This window comes from Microcaecilia unicolor, chromosome 2 (genome assembly GCF_901765095.1).
Source record: "Microcaecilia unicolor chromosome 2, aMicUni1.1, whole genome shotgun sequence".
NCBI classification, from domain to species: domain Eukaryota; kingdom Metazoa; phylum Chordata; class Amphibia; order Gymnophiona; family Siphonopidae; genus Microcaecilia; species Microcaecilia unicolor.
The window spans coordinates 132,154-156,435 of NC_044032.1; the positions used below are offsets into that span (position 1 = coordinate 132,154).

Sequence of the window (24,282 nt, forward strand, 5' to 3'; positions counted from 1 at the left end):
TAATAATAATACTTCTTACTGTATACTGTGTTTGTCTTATCTGTTTATTAATCCTTGAAAATAATAATAATACCTCTTACTGTGTCTGTCTTTTACGAATTGATGCCCTGTAAATGTGCAGTATAGGTGGGGTAATTCAATTGGTCAACATCGCCTTTCAAAACTTCAGATACCCTTTCAGTTAGTTTTCTTTCTCACTATAAGAGTCATCAGACTTCCTGTGCTCCTACACTCCACCTTGATCTCACCAAGAGAGCTGGTCACAGACAGAGAGGTATTTACAATGGCTGAGGTTGTGACTTATTCTGATATAAGATTCGACAAGCGAAAGAAACTCAAGCCTTCTCAACCTCGCTCTTCAGGTAAATGTGGTCAGATATTCATTGGGTAGATATTAAGAAGACAAATGGATTTCTTAATACTTGGTCATGTTTCTGAAATGTGTCTAATTCCATGGAAGGTTCATCAGTGATGAAGGAGGATGGACCGATCACCTTTGCTGCTGTAAGGGTCCAAGAAGAATCAGAGGAGAACGTCAACCCTGAATCTACAAAGACTGAAATAAGACAGAAAGGTAAATAACAGCTATAAAACAAAATATACAATACAAGAAAGAGGCTTTTATTCACTATACAGCTTAATAGCTCAACACATATCCTCTGGTTAGAGTTGATTGATAGGTGGCTCGGGGCACTCTTGAAAAATGAAATCTTTCTTAAACAAATGTTCTGCAAGGGGATCTTTACTGCTATTTGGCTGCTGTTTCCTTTAGTGAGATGCCTTTATGAGGTAAGATTTAAGTGTCCTTTTTATGGTTTTATTTTTAAATCATAGGCATTTTTAGTGGCTTTTGAGCATAAATCTTTTTTTTTATTATTATTTTATTTTTGTCCCACTTCTTTGGTCTTGTGTTTTAATACTGGAGAGTTTCCAGTGTTCAAGTATTGTCGAGGTTATTTTTCTTCCACTCTCCAGTTTTCCTGGCATTTAATTTTTTTACAATATATTTTTATATTTCTCAGGTTTTATAAGGTTGATTGTTTGCCTCCTTATATTGTAATTCATGTTATGCTGCTATCTTAGACTTATGAATTGAAAAACGTTTAGACCTGCCTTGATATCTATTTGCCCAATGGAAGTTTCTAAGGTTTATTGCTGTGATTCTTTTTTTAAAAAATGTTTAACTCTTGTCATTTTCTGACATATAATAGCTGATGCCTTAGGAAGATATTTAGGTGGATAAGATACTTTAGTTTTTTTTTATGTGCAGAGAGAGAGATATTTCATTTTTTACAAAATTTCAGACTATTGTTACTATTGTCATTTTTGGGGGGTTCCTCATCTTTTAGCCTTAGAGTGGAGTGTGCTGAACTAACATATGACAGGAAAGTCTCTCCTCCTTTTATGGGTAATGCCCCCCCCCCCTTTTAATAATTATTTATATATTTTAATGTCTGCTCAGAGATTTAAAGTTTGGTGCTGACCTGGTTTCCCTTTCTCCTTCTCTGGATCTGTGATAGCTTTAGGAGTTATGGTACTAACTAAGATCTTTTTAAAGTTAACTTCTAAACAGCTCTCTTTAGGTAGAGGCAGGGCTTTTTTTTGAGGGGGTACTTGGGGGTACTGCGTACCGGCACCTTTTTCATTGTCTGCTAAAATTGACCCATGGACCCCAAGTTTTAATGAAAGAGCTCAGGCTCTACACACCAGTTCTGCCTTGTCATAGATTCTGTGACTGGTTGCAGGGGGCCTGGCTATTGTGGGGTGAGTCCCTCAGTGATCACCCCACTCCTGAAGAGTGGCCTGCCATTTGAGTACTGGCACCTTTTTCGCTAGAAAATATGCACTGGGTAGAGGTAAGGAGTAGCCTAATGGTTAGAGCAATGAAATGAGGAGATCATGAGCACAGATTCAAACCGCATTTCAGGTGTGTGTTCTTGTTTCTTTCTTTTTTTTTTTTTTTTTTGTAAATTATGAGCCCACCAGGGACATACAAATACCTACCATACCTGAACATATAAGAAACCTGCCAGTCTGAAGGCTGTTGCAGTAGTTTACATTCAGGTACAGTAGATTTGTTTTCTGTCTCTGGAGGATTTACAATTAAAAAAAGAAAACTCACAAAGAGTTGAAGTGGGATTTGAAGCTGGGTACCCTCACTCTCAACCCACTGCAGTAGACTAGGCGTCAGCTCTTGCTGGAAGCCAATTAACGAGTTAATTTAAACATGATTGTAGTACCATGACTGTCCATAGTAATATCGCTTCATAGTTTCACATTTGGGGGAGGGAAGGGGACAGCAACCAGTGGGTGATTAAGGAGTTCACTTGCCCTAATTCCTCCAGTGGAAAGCTGCTTAATCAGAGCAACTTTCTGTAACCTGGATTATATCGTGAAAGGAGAATGTTGACCCAACAATATTTATGAATTATCGCCCAACGTCCATTTTGCTGGTTTTGTCTAAAATTATGAAAAGGTTGTATTGGAATGGATCTACAGAATCTTAGCGGAGATTGGGTGGCAACGCCGATAATTGGGAAACAAAACGGGAGCAGGGCAGACTTCTACAGTCTATGCCCTGATCGTGACTGAACAGATAGGGATGGGCTTGAGTGTAAATTTTAAGGGGCTTCGACATTAACTTCAAAACTTTTAGTACAAGAACAGTACTGGGCAGACTTGTACGGACTGTGCCCTGAGAATGGCAAGGACAAATCAAACTCGGGTATAAAGTATCACATACCATGTAAAATGAGTTTATCTTGTTGGGCAGACTGGATGGACCGTTCAGGTCTTTATCTGCCATCATTTACAATGGCATCCATATATTCAAGCAGTTATAGTAACAATCTCAGAAAAGCCCAGCGCCTACATTTTTTTCCAATTGTTGATATTGCAGTTTAATCAAACAATTTTCAGTAGCATAATTCACTATAATTCTTATATACTTTTCAATCTTCTATAGAATGGACCTCAGCGACACTTGTTTGTGTGAAGGCGTTTCATATATTAAGAGATAAAAATACTCTTAACTCCCTTAATTCGCCTTTGCCACTTCACTGGTCCAAATTGCACTTCACATTAAATCGCCAATATATAATTTTTTTTTTCCAAACACTTTATTGAAAATTTTGAAAAAGGACAATTTACAGTAAAATGAAAAGGAGAGGAAAACAAGAAAGAGAGGGGAAAAGGGAAAAAAGTATACAGTATCTAATATCAAATATTAACATTTCTTTTGACTCGTAACCACTTGTAACCACTCGCCTCCACCTACCCTCCTCTCTTCCTTCCCGTTCACATTAATTGATTTGATTTGCTTACTTTATTTATTTTTTGTCTATTAGATTGTAAGCTCTTTGAGCAGGGACTGTCTTTCTTCTATGTTTGTGCAGCGCTGCGTATGCCTTGTAGTGCTATAGAAATGCTAAATAGTAGTAGTAGTAGTAGTAGTAGTAGTAAATACAGTTAACATTTTTTTGTTACATTTGTACCCCGCGCTTTCCCACTCATGGCAGGCTCAATGCGGCTTACATGGGGCAATAGAGGGTTAAGTGATTTGTTGGTGTCATTCTATAAAAGAGCGAACAATGAAATCATTTAAAGAGTTTGTATGTAATACTCCAGTGGCTCCCATATTTTCTTCGTAGAGACGAGTGATTGCTGCTTTTCTGCCAGAGCGAATTCTAGCCTTTGATATTGTAAGACTGAGTTCCACCAAAATTGTGAGTTAAGTAAATGTGCAGACTTCCAATTGAGTAAGACTTGCTTTTGAGCAACAGTGAGTAGAATGTCTAGTAATTTTGCATGAGGAGAAGGAAGGTTTATCTGCAAAGCACTTGATTTAAAAATTGTTATCGAGGGCGATTTTTTGGATTATGGGCCAGATTAAATTCCAAAACTTGTATATATGAGCACATTCATATAACATCTGGAGAAAGGTTCCAGTTTTTTGGGAACAGTGCCAATCTTTGTCAGAGGAACTAAGGCCAGCACTTGCTAGTTTACGAGGAGTCCAAGTAGCTCTATGCTACAAAAACTACATAGATTGAAGAACTGATGCTGATGAGAGAGGTTTCAGTGACTTTGACCAGAGATACGCCCATTGGAGATCGTTGAGAGATTGATCCAAATCCAAATGCCAGTTATCTTGCAGGGCTTTATTGAAATTGAAAGTTGCTTGAACAGACAATTTGTATATTCGTGATGCAGCGTGACCTTCTGAGATCATTGACTGTGCACTAGCAATTAGCGAAGGTTGTTGAGTAGAGATTTGGTGGAAAACAGAAGGAGCAGCAATACAGTGAGTAATCTGTAGCCATTTGAAGTGTGCCGAGGAGGGTAAGGAGAATCATTCTTTTAATTCAGCAAAGGATCGAAAAGATTTGTCATCATGGAGTATATCTGAAAGAGTCCGAATTCCTTTGTCGATCCATTCTTTCCAGAAAAAAGGAAGTTTATTTATTCGGATATGTGGATTATACCATAATGACATAAATAAGGATGCTGAAATAGGTACAGTAAACATTTTATCCAAAGAAAGAAGAGAGTTAACAGTGGCTAAAAGTACGGGATTTGTAATTTGAGCAGGCAAAGAGGTAGAAGACAGTAACACTGGAAGGGAGAAAGGATGCACCCTAGATTCTTCGAATGTTAGCCAGAGTGGTTTATAATCTGATTTTTGTAGGAACCAATTGCAGCCCTGTTGACAGATAAATGATTTATGATCATTGTAAAAATCCGGAAAGAGAACACCACCAGTGTCTGTTGTACCTTTGAGCTTCTTTAAGGCGATGTTAGGGGGGTTGTTCTTCCATAGGAAATTGTTTAATAATTGATCTAATTGAGAATAGAAGGACAATGGGAAAGTGATGGGGAGCATACTGAGAATGTAATTAACTTTGGGGGATACCATCGTTTTAATGGTTTCTAAGCGACTCCACCATGATAGAGAGAGCGGATTCCAGGAATGTAAAAGTGATTTAAGAAACTTATATATTACTTCTGCATTGTGTTGAATGGTATCATTCAAAGAAGTGTACAAATCTACTCCCAAGTATCTGAGTTTTGGTTTAGCCCACACTAAACCAAGAGAGTTTGCTATGTGAGGGAGGGCATATGAGTTTAGTGGTAGAAGTTCAGTTTTTGTTGATTAATTTTGTAACCAGAAAGGTGTGAGATTGTACTAATAGTTCTAAAAAGTTGAGGAATCGAATTGTAAGGGTCCGGAAGATATAATAAGACAACGTCCGCATATGCTGAGTATTTAATTTCAAGGCCTTTATAGACAATACCTTTTATTGTAGGACAACACTTTATTGCTAAGAGGAGAGGTTCAAGTGCGATGTTGAAAAGATATGGAGAAAGGGGACAACCTTGTCTAGTACCACGCTTAAGAGAAAAGGTATTTGATAATATGTTATTTGTAATCACTCTAGCAGTAGGATTAGTGTATAGAGTTTTTACTTTATTAAGAAAGTCCGTGGGACAACCAAACCAGCTTAGCGTTGTGATCAGATAGTCCCATTCTACCCTGTCAAAAGCTTTTTCTGCGTCGAGAGATAAAGCGACTACAGGTTCTTTAAGCGAGTCTGCAAAGTGAGAGACATGGAGAAGCAGGCAAGTATTATCGCTAATGAGTCTACCTGGCATAAATCCCCCTTGATTAGGAGAAATAACCTTAGAAATAATATTTTTAATTCTGTTGGCTATAATTTTAGCATAAAGTTTATAATTGTTACGTTCCTCACCTGGCTCCAGGCCTGTGCGGCCAATTCGCCAACGAGGTGTGGTCCGGCTGAGATAGCCAGCTATTTTGGATGTGGTTTCTCCAGGATGGGTCTGTTTCTGTTTTCTGTTTCTGGCAGCCGTCATCTTGGTTGGATCAAGGACAGCAGCCATCTTGGCTAGCTCAGGAGGGGGCAGCCATCTTGGAGTAAAGAGGTCAGGAAGGAAGCCCATATTTGGATGTAGGCACCTCTGCTGATGGGGGCAGGCTTCTTGAATCAGCTGCACATGCTTGAGCCTAATTCCTCCACTACTTAAGGCCCTGCCTTCAGTCCTTCGTTGCTTCGGCCTCAATTGTGTTTGAGATCCACGCCGGTGCTCCTTGCTTTCAGTTCCAGTGTTCCAGACCTCGGCTTGTTTGCACGGACCTCGCCTGTTTTGCTGCCCGCCTTGACCTTGGACTGTTTTTGACTACTCTTTGCCCTACGGATTTACCTGGCTTTTGGACTGTGTCTGTTTGCCTGCCTGTCTGGTCAGTGGTCGTGCAACCCCGCCTGTTCCAGAAGTCCTGGTGGCTGCCCGAACCTGGGGGCTCAACTCCCAGGGAACGGCGGTCGCTCCCCAGGTAAAGCTAGGGGTTGTCTGGCTGCCTGACCGAGTGCGGTGTCACTCCATCTAGCCGTGCTCATTCGGGGCACAAGGGCTCACATTTCTCCAGTCATAAGAATAATCAACATTTAGTAGAGAAATAGGCCGATAATTAGGAATTAGCGTAGAATTTTTATTAGGCTTTGGGATGACAGTAATTATGGCATCAGAAAATAAACTATGAGATACACTTTCTGGAGTTAGAGAATTGTATAAAGAAAGCAGGACTTGAGTTAGGTCAGATTTGAATAATTTATAAAACTCTATTGGGATCCCATCGGGACCTGGGGATTTCCTTTGAGGAGAGTCTTTAATTGCTTTATGGAGTTCTTGTTCTGTGAATTGTTTCATGAGGAACTCAATATCCGTTTGTGACCATTTTGGGGCTTTACTTGAGGATAGAAATTCTATGATGTTACTATGAGTATCCGAGGACTCAGATTGATAAAGATTATGACAGAAGTCATAAAAAACCTTGGATATCTCTTCATTTGATGTACTTATGGTTTGATTAGTTAGTTTAATGGCCTGAATTTGAGCTTTAAGTCTTTTTCTTTTTAAGTAATTTGCAAGTAATGTGCTGCTTTTATTTTTTTCTGAATAATATTTGGAATGCAAATCAAAGATTTGTCACCCTGCTTTCAGGCTAAGCAGTTTATTTAGTTCATATTTCAACTTATAGAGTGAATTGAGTACAGTGGGGTGTCCTAGTTCTATATAATTAGCTTCAATGGCTTTAATTTGTGAGTCTAGTTTGGAGATCTGATCTTTTTCTTTTTTTTGCCTTATGAGAAGCCAGGGAAATAAGTTCGCCTCTCAAGGCTGCTTTGAATGCTTCCCATATTGTTATGGGATTGATTAAGGAGGGAGTGTTAGTTTAAAGAATTGTTCCATGAAAGACTTAATTTTGATAAGGGAATCTTCATCACTTAAAAGACTGGTGGGTAACCTCCATACAGGAGATTTTCTAGGAGAGACATACGTCCAATTTAGAGATAAAATGACTGGAGCATGATCAGAAACTACTATTGGAGAAATGATTGATTCAGCTACCGAACTGGATATTAAAAAATAATCCAGTCTAGAGAAGCTTTTGTGGGGAGCTGAGTGAAAGGTAAACTCCTTGGATGTAGGATTGCACAGTCTCCATGGGTCAACAAGATGTAGTTGGTCAATATATGTGTAAAGTGGTGGAGGATTTGGAGGGTGCCTATGAAGGAGGTAATCCATAGGTATATTAGAGTCTCCAGCCATAATGATAGGAATGGGGTCTTGAGATTGAATGCTTTGGAATAAGTTGGAGAAGAGTTCTGGCGAGTCAGTATTAGGAGGATTGGAATATTATTAATAGAGACTTTAGCAATTATTCATCTGTCTTCAGGGTCAATGTTTTGATCAACTATGGAAGGGTTAGAATTTTTAGTGAATAAAATTGAAAACACCCTTTTAGATTCTACCTTGAGCGGGAGAATCTATTGAAGAGGAAATCCAGTTGCATTGTTTAATGAATAGTGCGGAGTTAGGAGAGTGGGTTTCTTGTAAAAATATGATATCTGGATTCAATTTTTTAAGGTACATAAGGACTTTCTTTCTTTTAATAGGATGTCTTAAGCCGTTTACATTCCAAGATACAAAATTAATAGGGGTACTGGAGTATAGTTGAGACATCACGTTTTAGGGGAAAAATGTAACTAAGAATAAGGTCCACAACATTATGTGATTGAGAGCAAAAGTTATAACACCGTACGAATAAAGAATCAAGAAGAAAAGAAAACGACATGAAGAACTAAGAGAATAGTTCAACCAATAAATTGAAAATGTGTTAGTGAGACTGAGAGTAAGGATGACAGAACACTCAAAGAGATCCCTGTATTATCAGGATAAAAAGGGAATATAAGACTAGTGCCAGACAAAAGAAGTATTAAGAACAATAAACCTCACAAGAAACATCAGAGATTCACTCTGCAGCTCCTCGGTATCTCTCCACTCTCATCTCTCCCTACAATCCTCCCCAGGAACTCCGTTCACTAGGTAAATCTCTCTTATCTGTACCCTTCTCCTCCACCGCTAACTCCAGACTCCCTTCCTTTTATCTTGCTGCACCATATGCCTGGAATAGACTTCCTGAGCCGGTACGTCAAGCTCCATCTCTGGCCGTCTTCAAATCTAAGGTGAAAGCCCACCTTTTTGATGCTGCTTTTAACTCCTAACCCTTGTTCACTTGTTCGGAACCCTTATTTTATCATCCTCACTTTAATATTCCCTTATCTCTCGTTTGTCCCGTTTGTCTGTCCAAATTAGATTGTAAGCTCTGTCGAGCAGGGACTGTCTCTTCGTGTTCAAGTGTACAGCGCTGCGTACATCTAGTAGCGCTATAGAAATGATAAGTAGTAGTAGTAGGTTATATTCCAGTTGTGGAGAAACTAGCTTCATAAGGCCTTCAAAATGTTTGAAGCTGCTACTATCCGGAGATTACACTGCAGCAAACAAATTCTAAAGAAACATTCATTGAGAAAAAGGAGAAGAAGAAAATATATTCGTAATAACATAATGTCAATAGAGTAGAAAAAAAAACCCTCGTTGACTTTAAGTGGTGTATATAAATCATGAATCTTCCAAACAACATGAGAGAAACCAAGGATATTAAGCAGATATAACAGTACATGAGGAAGCAGCCAAAAGAAAACCATTTTAATGTGAGTAGAATGGCTTCATGCAAACTATTAATCAGAACCTTGTTTAAAGTGTTCATTAAAGATTATGAGTATGGTGTGTCCTTATTCAAGCGGCTATGACAGATAGCATGACATAAAGCAAATATATAAGTATATAAAAGCATGAGCCTAAATTAAACATTTCTCAGAGATTAGAGAGTACAAGAAATGATAAGCAATGTAAGTCTAAACAACTTAGAAGATAGCAGAGGAGGACGTTGTATAATAATAAGCCATTATAAAAGAGATTTACGTGTCCATCCCGGTATTTTGAAGTTGGTCTAAGAAGCGTTGAAGTTGCTCAGGTGAATCGTAGAACTTTGTTGTGTTATGCAGAGTCACCGTCATCCTAGCAGGGTATTGCAGGCCATATCTGGCTCCTAAGGATTTGAGGTGGGTCCTCATTTCGAGGAAAGCCTTTCTTTTCCTGGCCGTGGTTTTTGCCAAATCAGGGACTATTAGAAATCTTTTCTCGACGAATTTGAGATTATTAGCACTCCTTGCTGCAGTTAGAATTTGCAGGGCTTGAGGAAAACGCAGTAATTTTGCAACAATTGAACAAGGGTATTGAGATCCCTGTTTGAGATACGATGGCGTTCTATGTGCTCTTTCAAATTATAACAGCAAATCAGAAGATAATTTGAGAACGTGAGGAAGCCAGTCGGTGAGAAATTTGATCATATCAGATCCTTCAGCTCCTTCCTTTAGCCCAATAATTCTGATGTTATTCCTTGTTTCTATTGGAGAGATCTTCTAGCTCTAATTCAAGCTTACGGATGCGGAGATCAGCTTTTTCCTGAGACTGCCCCATCTTTAATGCAGTTTCATCTGCACGTGTCTCCAGGTTTTCAATTCTAAGATGAAATGCAGAAAGAGCAGAGGTGAGAGTTTGTAGCTCAGTTTTCAAATCGAAGGTAGTTTGATAATGTTTTGTAGTGAGGTCTTTTAAAGCCCGAATTTCGTCCATCAAGATTTCTGTGGTCGTCTGCAGAGGTTCACCAGAGCAGCTTTTTCTAGAGTTGGCGGGTCCATTTTAGACCACTTAGATCCTTATTGAAATAAATCCATTTTTGAGGTCTTGGAAGTAGTTTTAGTGGGTGCAGTGCACTTCAGGAAGCCGGACCCAGGCCCGTCCCACCCCCTATCTGTTATACTTGTGGTGGTAAATGTGAGCACTTCAAAACCCATCCGAAACCCACTGTACCCACATGTAGGTGCACTCCTTCACCCCTTAGGGCTATGGTAGCGTTGTACAGTTGTGGGGAGTGGGGTTTTTTTTGGGGGGGGTTGGGGGGCTCAGCATCCAAGGTAAAGGAGCTATGCACCTGGGAGCAATTTGTGAAGTCCACTGCAGTGCCCCCTAGGGTGCCCGGTTGGTATCCTGGCATGTCAGGGGGACCAGTGCACTACGAATATTGGCTCCTCCCACGACCAAATGGCTTGGATTTGGTCGTTTCTGAGATGGGCATCTTCGGTTTCCATTATTGCCGAAAATCGGGGACGACCATCTCCAAGGACGACCTAAATGTTGGGCGTTCCCGACCGTATTATTGAAACAAAAGATGGATGCCCATCTTGTTTCGATAATACGGGTTTCCCCGCCCCTTTGCCGGATGTCCTTACAGATGGGCGCCCTTAGAGATGGCCATCCCTGTTCGATTATGCCCCTCCACATGCCTAGCAGGCAATTCAGAAAGAAAAATCTGATTTAAGATTATTTATATCAATTTTCTAGTAAAAAATACAGGGAGGAAGATCCTTAAGCGTCCATATTCATCAGTGGCAATACAGCGCCCCCCATTATTTAATTTTAAATATGTTATATGCTATATGAAATTCAAAATAAATAGAGTTTTCTAAAGAAGTGAACGAGAGCAACCAAGGTCGATGAAATTACAATAATCTAGCCTGGTGATGCGGAGAAAGAGGATCAAAGCATGAAAAGTGTGATAATCAAAGATGTGTTAGATGCAAATAGATATGATAGAGATCTATAAAATACTGAGTGGAGTGGAATGGGTAGACATGCATCGCTTGTTTACTCTTTCCAAAAATACTAGGACTAGGGGGCATGAGATGAAGCTACATAGTAGTATATTTAAAATAAACCGGAGAAAATATTTCTTCACCCAATGTGTAATTCAACTCTGGAATTTGTTGCCAGAGAATGTAGTAAAAGCAGCTTAGCGGGATTTAAAAAGGTTTGACTAATTTCCTGGATTGGCCACTGTTGGAAACAAGATGCTGTGCTTGATGGACCTTTGGTCTCTACCAGTATGGCAACACTTATGTACTTACGTCTGTGCTCTTGGCGCTGTGGTTTAATTTGTATTTGGCACTGCTTTGCGCTATTTTGCATGAATTGCAGGTGGAATTTGGATTATATGCAGTTGATATCCAGTTTTCTTCCCTTGTAGGTAAGAATTTTTCCTTCAGCCATGTGAACTTAAGCTTGGGGTCCTTTTACAGTTCGGTGGTAAAAGGACCCCTAACTGCATGGCCATGGCTATTTTCAGCCTGTTTTACTTGCTGCGGTCAGACACTTCTGTAATCAGACAAGGTTGGAATGACATCCCCAACACTTTTAGGGCTCCTTTTACAACATGGGCTACTGCAGCTGTCTGGAGATGGTTCTTACCCCCAGCATGCCATCATATCCAGTGCTACAGTGGTAATTGGACAGTGCCGTACACTGCCCAGTTGCCGTTGGATTAGCGTGGGAGCCCTTCTACCTCAATGGGTGGTGCTAAGGGCTCCCTCTCCCTCCCCCATTATCGGCGAAAACTGATGCCGGCCATCTCAAACCCGGCCATCTCTGACATTTGGCCGGCCCCAACCATATTATCGAAACGAAAGATGGCCGGCCATCTTTTTCGATAATACGGTTTGGGATCGCTGTTTGCGTTCGATTATGCCCCTCGATATTACCTTTCTTCCATAAATTCTGCCTTTGTTTTTTTTTTCTTTTTCTAAATTGCTTTCAAAGTGTATTCTTTGATGTACATATATCTCAAATGCAATTTAAAAAATAGTGCACACTGATTCTCGGTAATGTGCATTCTTTCTGAATGGAGATTGTTTTTTCAGAAGAGGGGGACACTTTTTCAGATAAGTGAAAACTCTTTCAGAAGAGTGCACCCTATCAATGACACAGGAAACAAATGACAATTTGTAGGTTTTTTTTCTGTCAATTTGGGCAAGAAATCACATGAAACAACATTTCTGATGTTGTTTCAAACAAACGCACATCCCTAGTTAATAAAATGGCCCCTCAATCATTCTTCCAAAGCACAAGTCCAAACAGGAAATTAGCTGAAATGTATACATGACTTGGAGCAGGTATAAATGCCAGTGGGAGAATGTACTAAATTCATGTATTGCCACTGTAACAGAGGAAATTCATGTATATTTTTGAAGTCCAGTGAAGCCAGCACCCTTAAAGAAATCTATGCATGCTGCGGATATACACGGGTAAGTAGTATTTTCCTAAATTCAGTAATTCCCATTGAGGGGCATAATCGAACGGCGCCAGAACCGTATTATCGAAAAAGATAGCCGGCTATCTTTTGTTTCGATAATACGGTTGGAGCCGGCCAAATGTCAGCATTTGGGTTGGCTTTAGAGATGGCCGGCATCGGTTTCCGGCGATAATGGAAACTAATGCCGGCGATCTCAAACCCGGCCAAATGCAAGGCATTTGGTCGTGGTAGGAGTCAGCATTTGTAGTGCACTGCCCCCCCTGACATTATTATTATTATTAGCATTTGTATAGCGCTACCAGACGCACGCAGCGCTGAACACCTGACACAAAGAGACAGTCCCTGCTCAAAAGAGCTTACAATCTAAGTAATGCCAGGACACCAACCGGGCACCCTAAGGGGCACTGCAGTGGACTTCAAAAATTGCTCCCAGGTGCATACCTCCCTTACCTTGTGTGCTGAGCCCCCCAAATCCCCCCCAAAACCCACTCCCCACAACTCTACACCACTACCATAGCCCTTAGGGATGAAGGGGGGCACCTACATGTGGGTACAGTGGGTTTCGGGGGGGGGGGGGTTGGAGGGCTCAACATTTACCACTACAAGTGTAACAGGTAGGGGGGATAGGCCTGGGTCCACCTGCCTGAAGTGCACTGCACCCACTAAATACTGCTCCAGGGACCTGCATACTGCTGTCAGGGGGCTGGGTATGACATTTGAGGCTAGCATAGAGGCTGGCAATTTTTTTTTTTGGGTGGGAGGGGGTTGGTGACCACTGAGGGAGTAAGGGGAGGTGATCCCTGATTCCCTCCGGTGGTCATCTGGTCAATTGGGGCACTTTTTTGAGACGGTCCTAAAAATAAGTGGACCAAGTGAAGCCGGCGAAATGCTTGTCAGGGCCAGCTTTCTTTTTTCCATTATCGGGCGAAGCCGGCCATTTCATAACCACGCCCCCGTCCCGCCTTTGCTACCCTACCAAAACACCCCCTTGAAGTTTGGCCGGCTCTGTGACGGAAAGCAGTTGGTGCCGGCCAAAATCAGCTTTCGATTATACCAATTTGGCCGGGTTCAGGAGATCGCCGACCATCTCCAGATTTGTGTCGGAAGATGGCCGGAAATCTCCCTCGAAAATAAGCTGGATTGCGTCATTGGCCTTCTACCCCTTCTAAAATAAGCCCCTGAAGTCTAAGATTCTGACGCTCGTACGGACCCTTGTTGACTTTGATCATTTGGTTCGTATTTTACATGTGATCTTTTGGTTTCTGTGGTGACCTAAGAAAGGTCATAAGAATGCGACCTCTGGCCTGGCTCTTTCCTTCTCTTATGATATCTGAGGCCTCATTGTCTGGAGAAATTATTTGGTTGAAAAATCTATGCTGGGGACTTCTCTGCCACGTTGGGTTTCAACGTTCTCTGTTTTGCAGGAATAAACAATTAATAAAGGTTAATTCTCATCATGTTCATCCTTTCAGCTCAGCGATGTATGTCCTTCTCCTGGTTGTGTGCTGCAGTTTTCTTGCTGATCCTGGGTCTTGTCCTGCTGACAATATTTATAATCTTGAGGGTACTCAGTAAGTATAATACCCACTCTTCTGTTTTATCATACTAGTAAAACAGGCCCATTTCTGACACAAATGAAACGGGCGCTAACAAGGTTTTTCTCGCAATGTGTATGTTTGAGAGAGTGTGTGTGAGAGAGAGTGAATGTGCTAGTGTGTGTGTGTGACAGAGAGAGAGTGAGACCGCTGGGTGCGAGTGTGTCTCCTCTGTCCCCTGCCCCCCCTCCAGCCACCCAGCGATTCTCCTCTCTCCCCTGCTCCCCCTCCAGCCACCCAGCATTTCTCCTTTGTCCCCTGCCCCCCCCCCCCTGTAACCACCCAGCGGTTCTCCTGTCTCCTCTGCCCCCCTTCCAGCCACCCAGTGAGTCTCCTATGTCCCTTGCTCCCCCTCCAGCCACCCAGTGATTTTCCTCTCTCCCTGGCCCCCCCTCCAGCCACCCAACGATTCTCCTCTCTCCCCTGTCCCCCCTCCAGCCACCCAGCAATTCTCCTCTCTCCCCTGCTCCCCCTCCAGCCACCCAGCGTTTCTCCTTTGTCCCCTGCCCCCCCCCTGTAGCCACCCAGCGGTTCTCCTGTCTCCTCTGCCCCCCTTCCAGCCACCCAGTGAGTCTCCTCTGTCCCTTGCTCCCTCTCCAGCCACCCAGTGATTTTCCTCTCTCCCTGGCCCCCCCCTCCAGCCACCCAACGATTCTCCTCTCTCCCCTGTCCCCCCTCCAGCCTCCCAGCGATTCTCCTGTCTCCCCTGTCCCCCTCCAGCCACCCTGCGATTCTGCTCTCTCCCTTGCCCCCCCTCCGGGCACCCAGTGATTGTCCTCTCTCCCCTGCTCCCCCTCCAGCCACCCATCGATTCTCCTCGCTCCCCTGCCCCCCCTCCAGCCACCCAGCGATTCTCCTCGTTCCCGTTTACCTCCGTCGAAGCGGCCGCATCTTTGAAAGCCCTGCCCGTCTGTAGCCTTCCCTCTGAGTCTCGCCTGCTGACGTCATTTCCTCTTTCTGCGAGGGCAGGACTCTGAGGGAACAAACTCGGAAGGAAGGCTATAGACGTTGAGGTCGTGCCTCGTGCTGCTATCCTGTGGTTGGTCAGTGCTGTTTGTGACGAACCTGGAAATGCGTGACGTCAATTCAGAAGATGGATACAGTGTTAGAGACAGCACGAACCCTTCAAACTTTCACTGCCACGGAGTCAGCTTCAGAACGTAGGATAACTCTTGGTATGACGCATCACTGATTATGAGATAGTTATGTAATAACTAGGAGAAAAGAACTGGTTGGAGCTGACTCTGAGGGGCCGTTTTACTAAGCCGCATCTGAAAAATTGTATTTTTGGACATGTATATAGGACGTGCGCCAAGTGGCATTTGATGCACATAGGTTACCGCGTGAAACTTTATCGCTAGGTCAATGGCCGGCAGTAAGGTCTCTGACCCAAAATGGACGCGCGCCAATTTTGATTTTGAATTCTAGGTTGCTCATTTATGGAAAAAAAAGCTTGTTTTTATGAATCCAATGTTTCATTTTTACTCAAATGCTGATATTGCTGCATTTGGACTATTGCAATTCTTTATATATTGGTTTGAACACTGTTCTGATGAGGAAATGAAAGCTCATTCAGAGCACTGCAGTTCACCTAATTTTTCGGGTGTCCAAATTTGAGAGCATCTCTAAGCACTTACAGAGTTTACATTGGCTTCCGCTAAAAACACGTGTAACCTTTCAAATAGTTTGCATTGTTTTTCATATTTTGGAAGGTAATTTTCTTGTTCTAGTTCTTGATCTATTTTCTAACATTTCTGTTTGTCATCCATGTTGTCTTCAGGAATTATTATGACTTATATATCCAACCATCAAGAATGTTCATTATAAAACATATCCATAATTCTCTTTTTACTTTTCAGGCTGTAGCTATCTGGAATGCTATACCTGATTTGATTAGAACTAGTTTTAATTACTTTTAATAAAAGATTGAAAACACTTTTCTTTGAACAGATTTATGTCGATGAGGTTGAAACTCCTTAAATATTGTTTTAAGTTCTTCTTGGGACCTATTTCAGGGATTTAGCAAATCAGCAAGTCTTTTTAGATTAGATTAGATTAGATTAGTCCTAACTTTATCCAGGAGGTCTGACTGTTGGCCATATCTGGATCAATTCTGGATTAGGCCCAGCATGAATATCTGAATCTAATTCAGTGGTCAGCCTTTAAAGCAATTCTGAGTGCAGTGGAGTGAATATTGACTTGATCATGTATATTTATTCATTATTGATATCCTAACAATCCAAGTGGCCTGAGTCCCTGAGGACCGAGCTGAGGAGCACTGCAAACCCACCAGTGTAGCGCATGATCCTGTACCGTTAGATCAATGGGTAGCGTTAAGGGCTCAGGCTGGTTTTGGGTGTGCGCTGGTTTCATTTTTACCGTAGGCCCTTTCCCCGTCCCATTAAAAAAGCCCTTTTTGACAGACGCAGTAAAAACTGGCCCGGCTCACACCCAATACATGCGCCTACACTACCGCAGGCCACTTTATGATATAGCTACAAGGAGGAGAGGGGGGGTCACTTGAATCTCAAAGTTCTGAATTTCCAGGAGTTACGATGGCAGCTCGTAACCTGCTCTGATGAGGTTTCTTGTTTTTGAATTTCCCCCCTTTTTTCTTTTTTTGGTAAAGGAAGGATGAAAACCTTGGAAGATTAGATGGATTTAATGTAAGAGGAAACCTAACAGTGCAGGAGTTCAGAGCTTGGATAATTCACAGAGCAGAGGAGAAGAGGTACCAGCAGACAGCGAGAGAGCTGGGACTCTAAAGCCAGATACGGAGCTAGGACTGGAGCACAGAGGGGAAGAATTGAGGGGGGGGGGGGGTAATAAATGGGCAGGAGGGAAGAGCTAAAGTCTGATAAGAATCTGGAAGTGAGGGATAGTCAATGAGATGAGGGAAACAGTGAAACTCCTCCAAACAAGAGGAAATCAGAAAGAATAATCAGACATTAACTGTGTGCGGTAGGACATTCTGTATCATCATTTCTCTGTCTCTCTGTCCATTTCTGTCTTCCACAGCACTAGCAGTCAGCCTCAATCTCTGTTTTCTGTAGTAAAAATGTATTACCTTTCTGTCTTTTCTCCTCTTGTTCTACAGATCTGATGTGTCTGACTAATGAAGACTTCGACCTGACCCTGAACCAAACACAGTCGCAGGATGCACTGGAGGAGTTAAAGAAATTGGAGGTCTTGAGAGGTACAGCGTTATATGTGTGATGGTTTCCCTAGTCCAGACATGAGGGAATAACATTTGTGTAACAAAACAGCATTTCATTTGTTTGAATTTGTATCCTGTATATCTTGTACAATCCTGAATGAATAACAGTAAAAAACTATAAGTTAGATCACTGATTTTCAACCTTTTTCATCTCTCTGCACACTGACAAATTGTCAAGGAACACCTTCAGTTTTATAAAGGATATATTTTATTTATTTGAATTTTGCTCACATCTTTTTTCAGTAGTAGCTCAAGGTGAGTTAGATTCAGGTACTCTGGATATTTCTCTGTTCCAGGAGGGCTCACAATCTAAGTTTGTACCTGAGGCAATGGAGGGTTAAGTGACTTGCCCAAGGTCACAAGGAGCAGCAGTGGGATTTGAACTGGCCACCTCTGGATGTTACGACCTGTGCGTCCTGGTCTCATGTCTTATGACATCACGAGACTTGCTGTCTGGCAAATGGTCTTTTGATGTCCTGTTCAGTCTCTGGGGCAGATACACATTACAAGTCCTTCCTTTCTGCACATGTCTGGAAGCTGATGGGAGGGGCAGGTATACCTTTGACAAGCAAATGTCCTGTTTATGCTTCCTCTGAGTTCTTTGTTTTATTCAGGTGCCCACCTTAGTCCATCTTTTGTTAGGTGGGAGGGCAGAGGAAGCTCTTTTGTGTTTGTTAAGTGTTTGTAATTAACTATCCCTGCTCTCAGAAGTTCCCAGAAAAAGGAATGGAGAGAGAGGGGCTTGAAATGAAACTATTCTCTCTGCTGCCGTGTCAAATATATATTTTTAAAAGATACACAAATATATTGGTGTATATATAATCCAGTAAATATGCTACATATTTCAGTAATAAACTGATACCATTACATGCTGAAACCACTAGGCTACTCCTCCACTCCTCTCTAGTCCACTCATTTAACAAATGAGTATCGTGTTTAAAGTTCAATAATTACATTTTTTATATTTCAACATTTTTATTGGTGACAAAACGTAAAACACCACATGTCCAACATTATACATTTACATATTCAGCTAAACATGTACGTCTTTAAAACTGAATGATACAATCTGTCATCCATATTTTCATATTTTCTCCCCGCGCCACCCATCTATTCCATCTCGTCAATTATTTTTTCAGACTTTGTTACCAATTATGTATGATTCCTCTCCCCCCCTTCCCCCCTCCCATTTGTATTGCCTACAACCAAGGGAGTTCCCTCCTCCCCTCCTCACCTCCCCCCTCTCCCCCTTCCTCTCGTTCCACATACGACTCCTCCTCTGTGGACGGTTTACTTTCTTCTTGTTATCTCCTCATATCCACCATCCTATCAATGACTTCCACATTCCACTATCTAAAAATCCCAAGGGAGAGAATATTGAAAGAATAATTAAAAAAAAAAAATCGTAGTCTATTTAGCAAAAAACTGCGGGTTCTGGATGATAACGATTGTATGTACAATTCCCAAATTCCCAGGAAAGCCTTCCTTCTCTTTGGGGAGGATCCCACCACCCTCCTCTCCTGCAGAAGCAGATCGTATAGGCGGTTTCTCCAATTCCAATAATCTGGCGGCTCCGCAGCCATCCAACTATTCAGGATAAGTTTCTTCCCTATTAAGCTGGCCTTGCGGATGAACTGCCGAGCCCCTTTTTACGGAACTGCTAACATTTCATATTGATCGAGCAATACCCCCAAAGGAGAAAACTGAATTTTATGCTTCAACACCTTTTCCAAGTATTGAGCTATTTGCCTCCAAAAAGTCTGTATCTTGTAACAGTCCAATAAATAATGAAACAACGTGCCCTCCCCCTGCCGACACTTAGAACACAACGGGTCCGGGACTCCTCCCATGTGGAACACCTGAGATTTGGCCATGTATGCTCTGTGTAAGATTCTATACAGACATTCTCTCAAACTAGCATTCCCTGACATGGAGGGTATTCGTGACACCAGCCTCCGGAAGTTAATTTGCAAATTAGGCTGTTACAAATCTTGAGCCCACCTCAGCTGAATTTTCCCCATCTCCTTTCCTTCTCCCAGCTCCCACAAGGCTTTCTGCAGCCCTGAGACTGATAGCCTCTCCCCCGGCATGGAACCATAGAATTCTCTAACTCTACGCCCATGTCTACCTCCCAACCGTACTGGGTCCAAGGAGCGAACATAGTGAGCTAGCTGTCCATATGCAAATGTATGGCTATAATCTATACCCACTCCCAAGGCACCCAAGCCTAATAACTGTCCCCGGGAATCAAGGACATGCTCTAACCTTGTGATACCTAGTTCTGCCCATCTAAGAAACACTTTATTTTCTGAACCCGGTTTAAATTGAGGATTGCCCTGTAATGGTAAAAGATCTGACATCTCCGCCTCTAGCCCCCAGCTCTTATTTAAATCCTTCCAAATCTCTCTAATGGGCCTTAGCAACACGCTGTTGCCCACCAGACTAGGTAAAGCAGTCCCTGGGCATTGCAGCAGATAATATAGATGATAGGGCTTAAAGTATTCCTGTTCCAGTCTCCTAGGCGTGAAGTCCTGCCTATCCAATAGCCAGTCTCCCAAGTGTCTGAACAAGCAAGCTTGGTTGTAGCGATGGAGGTCCGGAAGACCCATCCCCCCCTCCCTCCACGAGCCCATTAATATTTTCAAAGGAAGCTTAGGTTTGGAATCTCTCCAGACAAACTTCCTCACATACTTATAAATCCGATTTATGTCCTTATTCTTTAACTTCAAGGGCAGCACCTGAAAAGTATAGAGCCACCTTGGGAATTCTACCATTCTGAATAGGTGTATCCTCCCATGTAAAGTAATTGGTAAAGCTTTCCACCTCCCCAGTTGCCCCTTCATTGTGTCTACCAGCCTGGTGATGTTGGTCTGATACAGGGCCGTAGTGTGCATGGTGATCCGCACTCCTAGGTACCGAAGAGACTCCACAGCCCATTTCAAAGGAAATGTGCCTCCCCATAGCCGTCTCACACTGTCATTAGCCGTCAATGCCAAGGATTTTGAGTAATTGATCTTAAACCCTGAGAAATCTCCATACTCCTGGAAGAGTTCCAATAAAGCTTCTAAGGAACGTTTGGGCTGAGTAAGACGTACTAAAATGTCATCTGCGAAAGCAGAGACTTTAAATGATAGCGGACCCCACTTTACCCCTGTCACTTCAGGATGGGCACTAATCTCTCTAATCAGGGGATCTAGGACCAGGACAAAGAGCAGAGGAGACAGAGGACATCCCTGTCTTGTACCTCTCCGGATTGGGAATAAGTCTGACTTCTCCCCATTTATCCACATATATGCGTGTGGATTAGAGTACAATGCTCCCACCGCATTCCTAAATGCCCCCTCTATCCCCACTTTCTTCAATACCTCAAACATAAAGTTCCAAACTACTCGATCAAAGGCCTTCTCTGCGTCAAAGCTGACCAGCACAGAAGGCCTTTTCTGTGCCTCCACTGTCTCCAGGGAAGCCAGTAGAGCTCTTATATTACTCGCCACTGACCTGCCTTTTACAAATCCTACCTGAGGGGAGGCTACTAAATCCGGGAGCACCCTAGCTAACCTATTGGCCAATATCTTTGCATAAATTTTTATATCACAATTCAACAGAGATATTGGCCTGTAGGACCCCACTTCCCTCTCATCCCTACCGGGTTTTAATAATACTATTACTTTCGCCTCATTTAGCCGATCTGACAGGGTTCCTGATGTTATTATATCATTGAAGAGGTTAATCAAAGGACTTGTCACTTGCTCCTGCAACAGCTTATAAAATGCCATGCTAAACCCGTCTGGTCCCGGCGCTTTATGAATTTTGCTTTGCTGTAATGCCAGCATCAGCTCCCCCTCCTCTATAGGGCTATTCAGTATTACCGATTGCTGCTCTGAAATCCTAGGTAACTCTTGGTTGGTCAAGTATACCTTGCTATCCGGAATTATATCTGACGGTTCCTCATATAATGCCTTATAATAGTCCCAAAATCTTCCTATGATCCCTCTAGTCTCCCAGATTATCTGCCCTCCTCCATCTTTGATTTGCAGAATCCTAGAAGGCCCCTTCTGCCCCTTCACTAACCTACTCATCAAAGTACCCGCCTTATTCCCGTACTGAAAGAGTTGATGTTGGTAATAAATTTGTGACTTCCTAGCCCTCTGGTGTAATAATTCATTCAGCTCCCTTTGAGATGCCAATAGTGCTCTTTTCTGTTCTTCCGTTATGATCTCACCAAATCGCACCCTCCTAGCTCTAATTTCTTTTTCCAGACGGAGGATTTCTTTATCCCTCATTTTCCTAGCTCGAGCCCTATAGGCATTACCACCTTTGCTGTTTCCCAATATAAACTTGTTTGCTGTTGGTGACCCCTATTATGCTCCTCGAATTCCTTCCATTTTTCCCTTATATATTCCTTAAAATGCGGATCCCGGTATAATTCAAAAGGAAATCTCCAACTACCCCTTCCACCCCCATTTCTAGACACCTGCAGCTGTATATATATATAATTGAATGGTCTGATATTTCACATGGCCCTATTTCTGCTGCTGGTATGTTTGCAAACAGGCCACTAGAAACCAAGAAGTAATCAATACGGGATTGTGTCAAATGTGCCCTAGATACATGCGTGTAATCTCTGTGTGTCGGATGGAGTACTCTCCATATATCAATTAAATCCAGAGTCGAGCAGAGAAAGGGCAGGCCTCTTTTACAATTGCTTAATGGAGCAGTTGTGGAACTACATTTATCCATCTGGGGGTTATATACCAAGTTAAAATCTCCTCCAAGTACAATATTGCCCTCCTGGAAGGGGCTCAGCAGTTCTATTAAAGTTTTGTAAAATTTATGGTCAAAGACATTAGGTGTGTATACATTGCAAAAAATGTACTTGGTACTTCCACATTCCACCTCAGCCAGCACATACCTACCCTCCTTACTTCTTTTAACCGACTTTATTTGTAACTGCAGCCCTTTTCTAAACAACATTAACACATTACCCACATGCAAAGTGATGCATGTGGGTAAGAGGAACCCGAATTATAGCTACGTCTTGCAAGGTTCCGCGTTAGGAGTTACGGATCAAGAAAGGGATCTGGGTGTCGTCGTCGATGATACGCTGAAACCTTCTGCTCAGTGTGCTGCTGCGGCTAGGAAAGCGAATAGAATGTTGGGTGTTATTAGGAAGGGTATGGAGTCCAGGTGTGCGGATGTTATAATGCCGTTGTATCGCTCCATGGTGCGACCGCACCTGGAGTATTGTGTTCAGTACTGGTCTCCGTATCTCAAAAAAGATATAGTAGAATTGGAAAAGGTACAGCGAAGGGCGACGAAAATGATAGTGGGGATGGGACGACTTTCCTATGAAGAGAGGCTGAGAAGGCTAGGGCTTTTCAGCTTGGAGAAGAGACGGCTGAGGGGAGATATGATAGAAGTGTATAAAATAATGAGTGGAATGGATCGGGTGGATGTGAAGCGACTGTTCACGCTATCCAAAAATACTAGGACTAGAGGGCATGAGTTGAAGCTACAGTGTGGTAAATTTAAAACGAATCGGAGAAAATTTTTCTTCACCCAACGTGTAATTAGACTCTGGAATTCGTTGCCGGAGAACGTGGTACGGGCGGTTAGCTTGACGGAGTTTAAAAAGGGGTTAGATAGATTCCTAAAGGACAAGTCCATAGACCGCTATTAAATGGACTTGGAAAAATTCCGCATTTTTAGGTATAACTTGTCTGGAATGTTTTTACGTTTAGGGAGCGTGCCAGGTGCCCTTGACCTGGATTGGCCACTGTCGGTGACAGGATGCTGGGCTGGATGGACCTTTGGTCTTTCCCAGTATGGCACTACTTATGTACTTATGTACTCCCTTTTTTCCCCTTCGCCGGGGACCCCACCACCTCCCCCACCCAACCTTTCTGAAATTTACTATGTTCCTCTGCTGTTAAGTGTGTTTCTTGGAGAAAGACCACATCCGCTTTATGCCGCTGCATGGCCTGCAGGACTTTGGTGCGTTTAATGGGTGATGAAATCCCCCCCACGTTCCAAGAAATTAGCTTAATCGTTCCCAGACCACATGCTTATCGGCATGTTTCCCTTCCACATATCTTATAAGTGAGGACACACCCCCCAGCCCCTGGGTGCCTCCCCCTACGCCACATCCACCTGCTTCCTGCCTCCACCCTCTCAGTGTTACCAGAACAGAAAGAATAAGTAAAAGGAGAAAAAAAACAAAACAAAACAAAAAAAACAGAAAGCCCCTGCTCCCCTCCTCCCCCCTCCCTCCCCTCCTCCCCTTCCCTGTTCCCCTTCCTTCATGCTGCTCCCAAAGGACCAGACTGCCGTTCTCGCAAGAGAACAGGTCACGTCCCTGTCCCCCCTCGTCCCCCCAGCACCATCTTCCAGGTTATGCTGCTGTTCCCTGCTACGCAAATATTTTTATATCTCATTTGCTTGTGAACTGATATAACCAACATAATAAACAAATTCAAACTTTCAACTCCTCTTTATACTTTACCCAACTTGTAACCCTAAGTTTCTCAGCATATATATCTCAAATATCCCTGTGTGACTCAGAGTTTTTAGCAACTAGCATCTGATGTTTGTCCAAGTTCCCTTTGACTCTGGGTATTCCACTTTATCACCCGCTGCCGTCTTCTTCTGCTATTTCAGCAAACTGCTCTCCTTATGGGCTCCTCTGACCCCTTGATTGTGCTTGCTCACTCTCTTCTCCCCCGCACTCCAGCATTTGATTGACAAACTTTAAAGCTTCTACATGTGAGTTAAAGACATGCGATTTGCCCTCATGCTGTATTCTTAGTTTTGCTGGAAACATCAAAGCAAAACGAGCTTTCTTTTCAAAGAGGCGTTTGCAGACTTCAGCAAATTGTCGGCGCTGGGCCTGCCACTGTGGCCGA

General features: G+C 42.7%; 1 protein-coding gene across 1 annotated transcript in view; it reads left to right on the forward strand.

The window, feature by feature from the left end:
• The first annotated feature begins 283 nt into the window (after positions 1-283).
• LOC115461761 (C-type lectin domain family 4 member M-like) overlaps positions 284-24,282 on the forward strand; it is a 73,520-nt gene continuing 49,521 nt past the window's right edge. The window contains exons 1-3 of the mRNA XM_030191806.1: positions 284-362; positions 461-574; positions 17,261-17,359. Of these exons, the coding sequence (XP_030047666.1) occupies positions 284-362; positions 461-574; positions 17,261-17,359 (292 nt within the window). The remainder of the gene's footprint in view (positions 363-460; positions 575-17,260; positions 17,360-24,282) is intronic.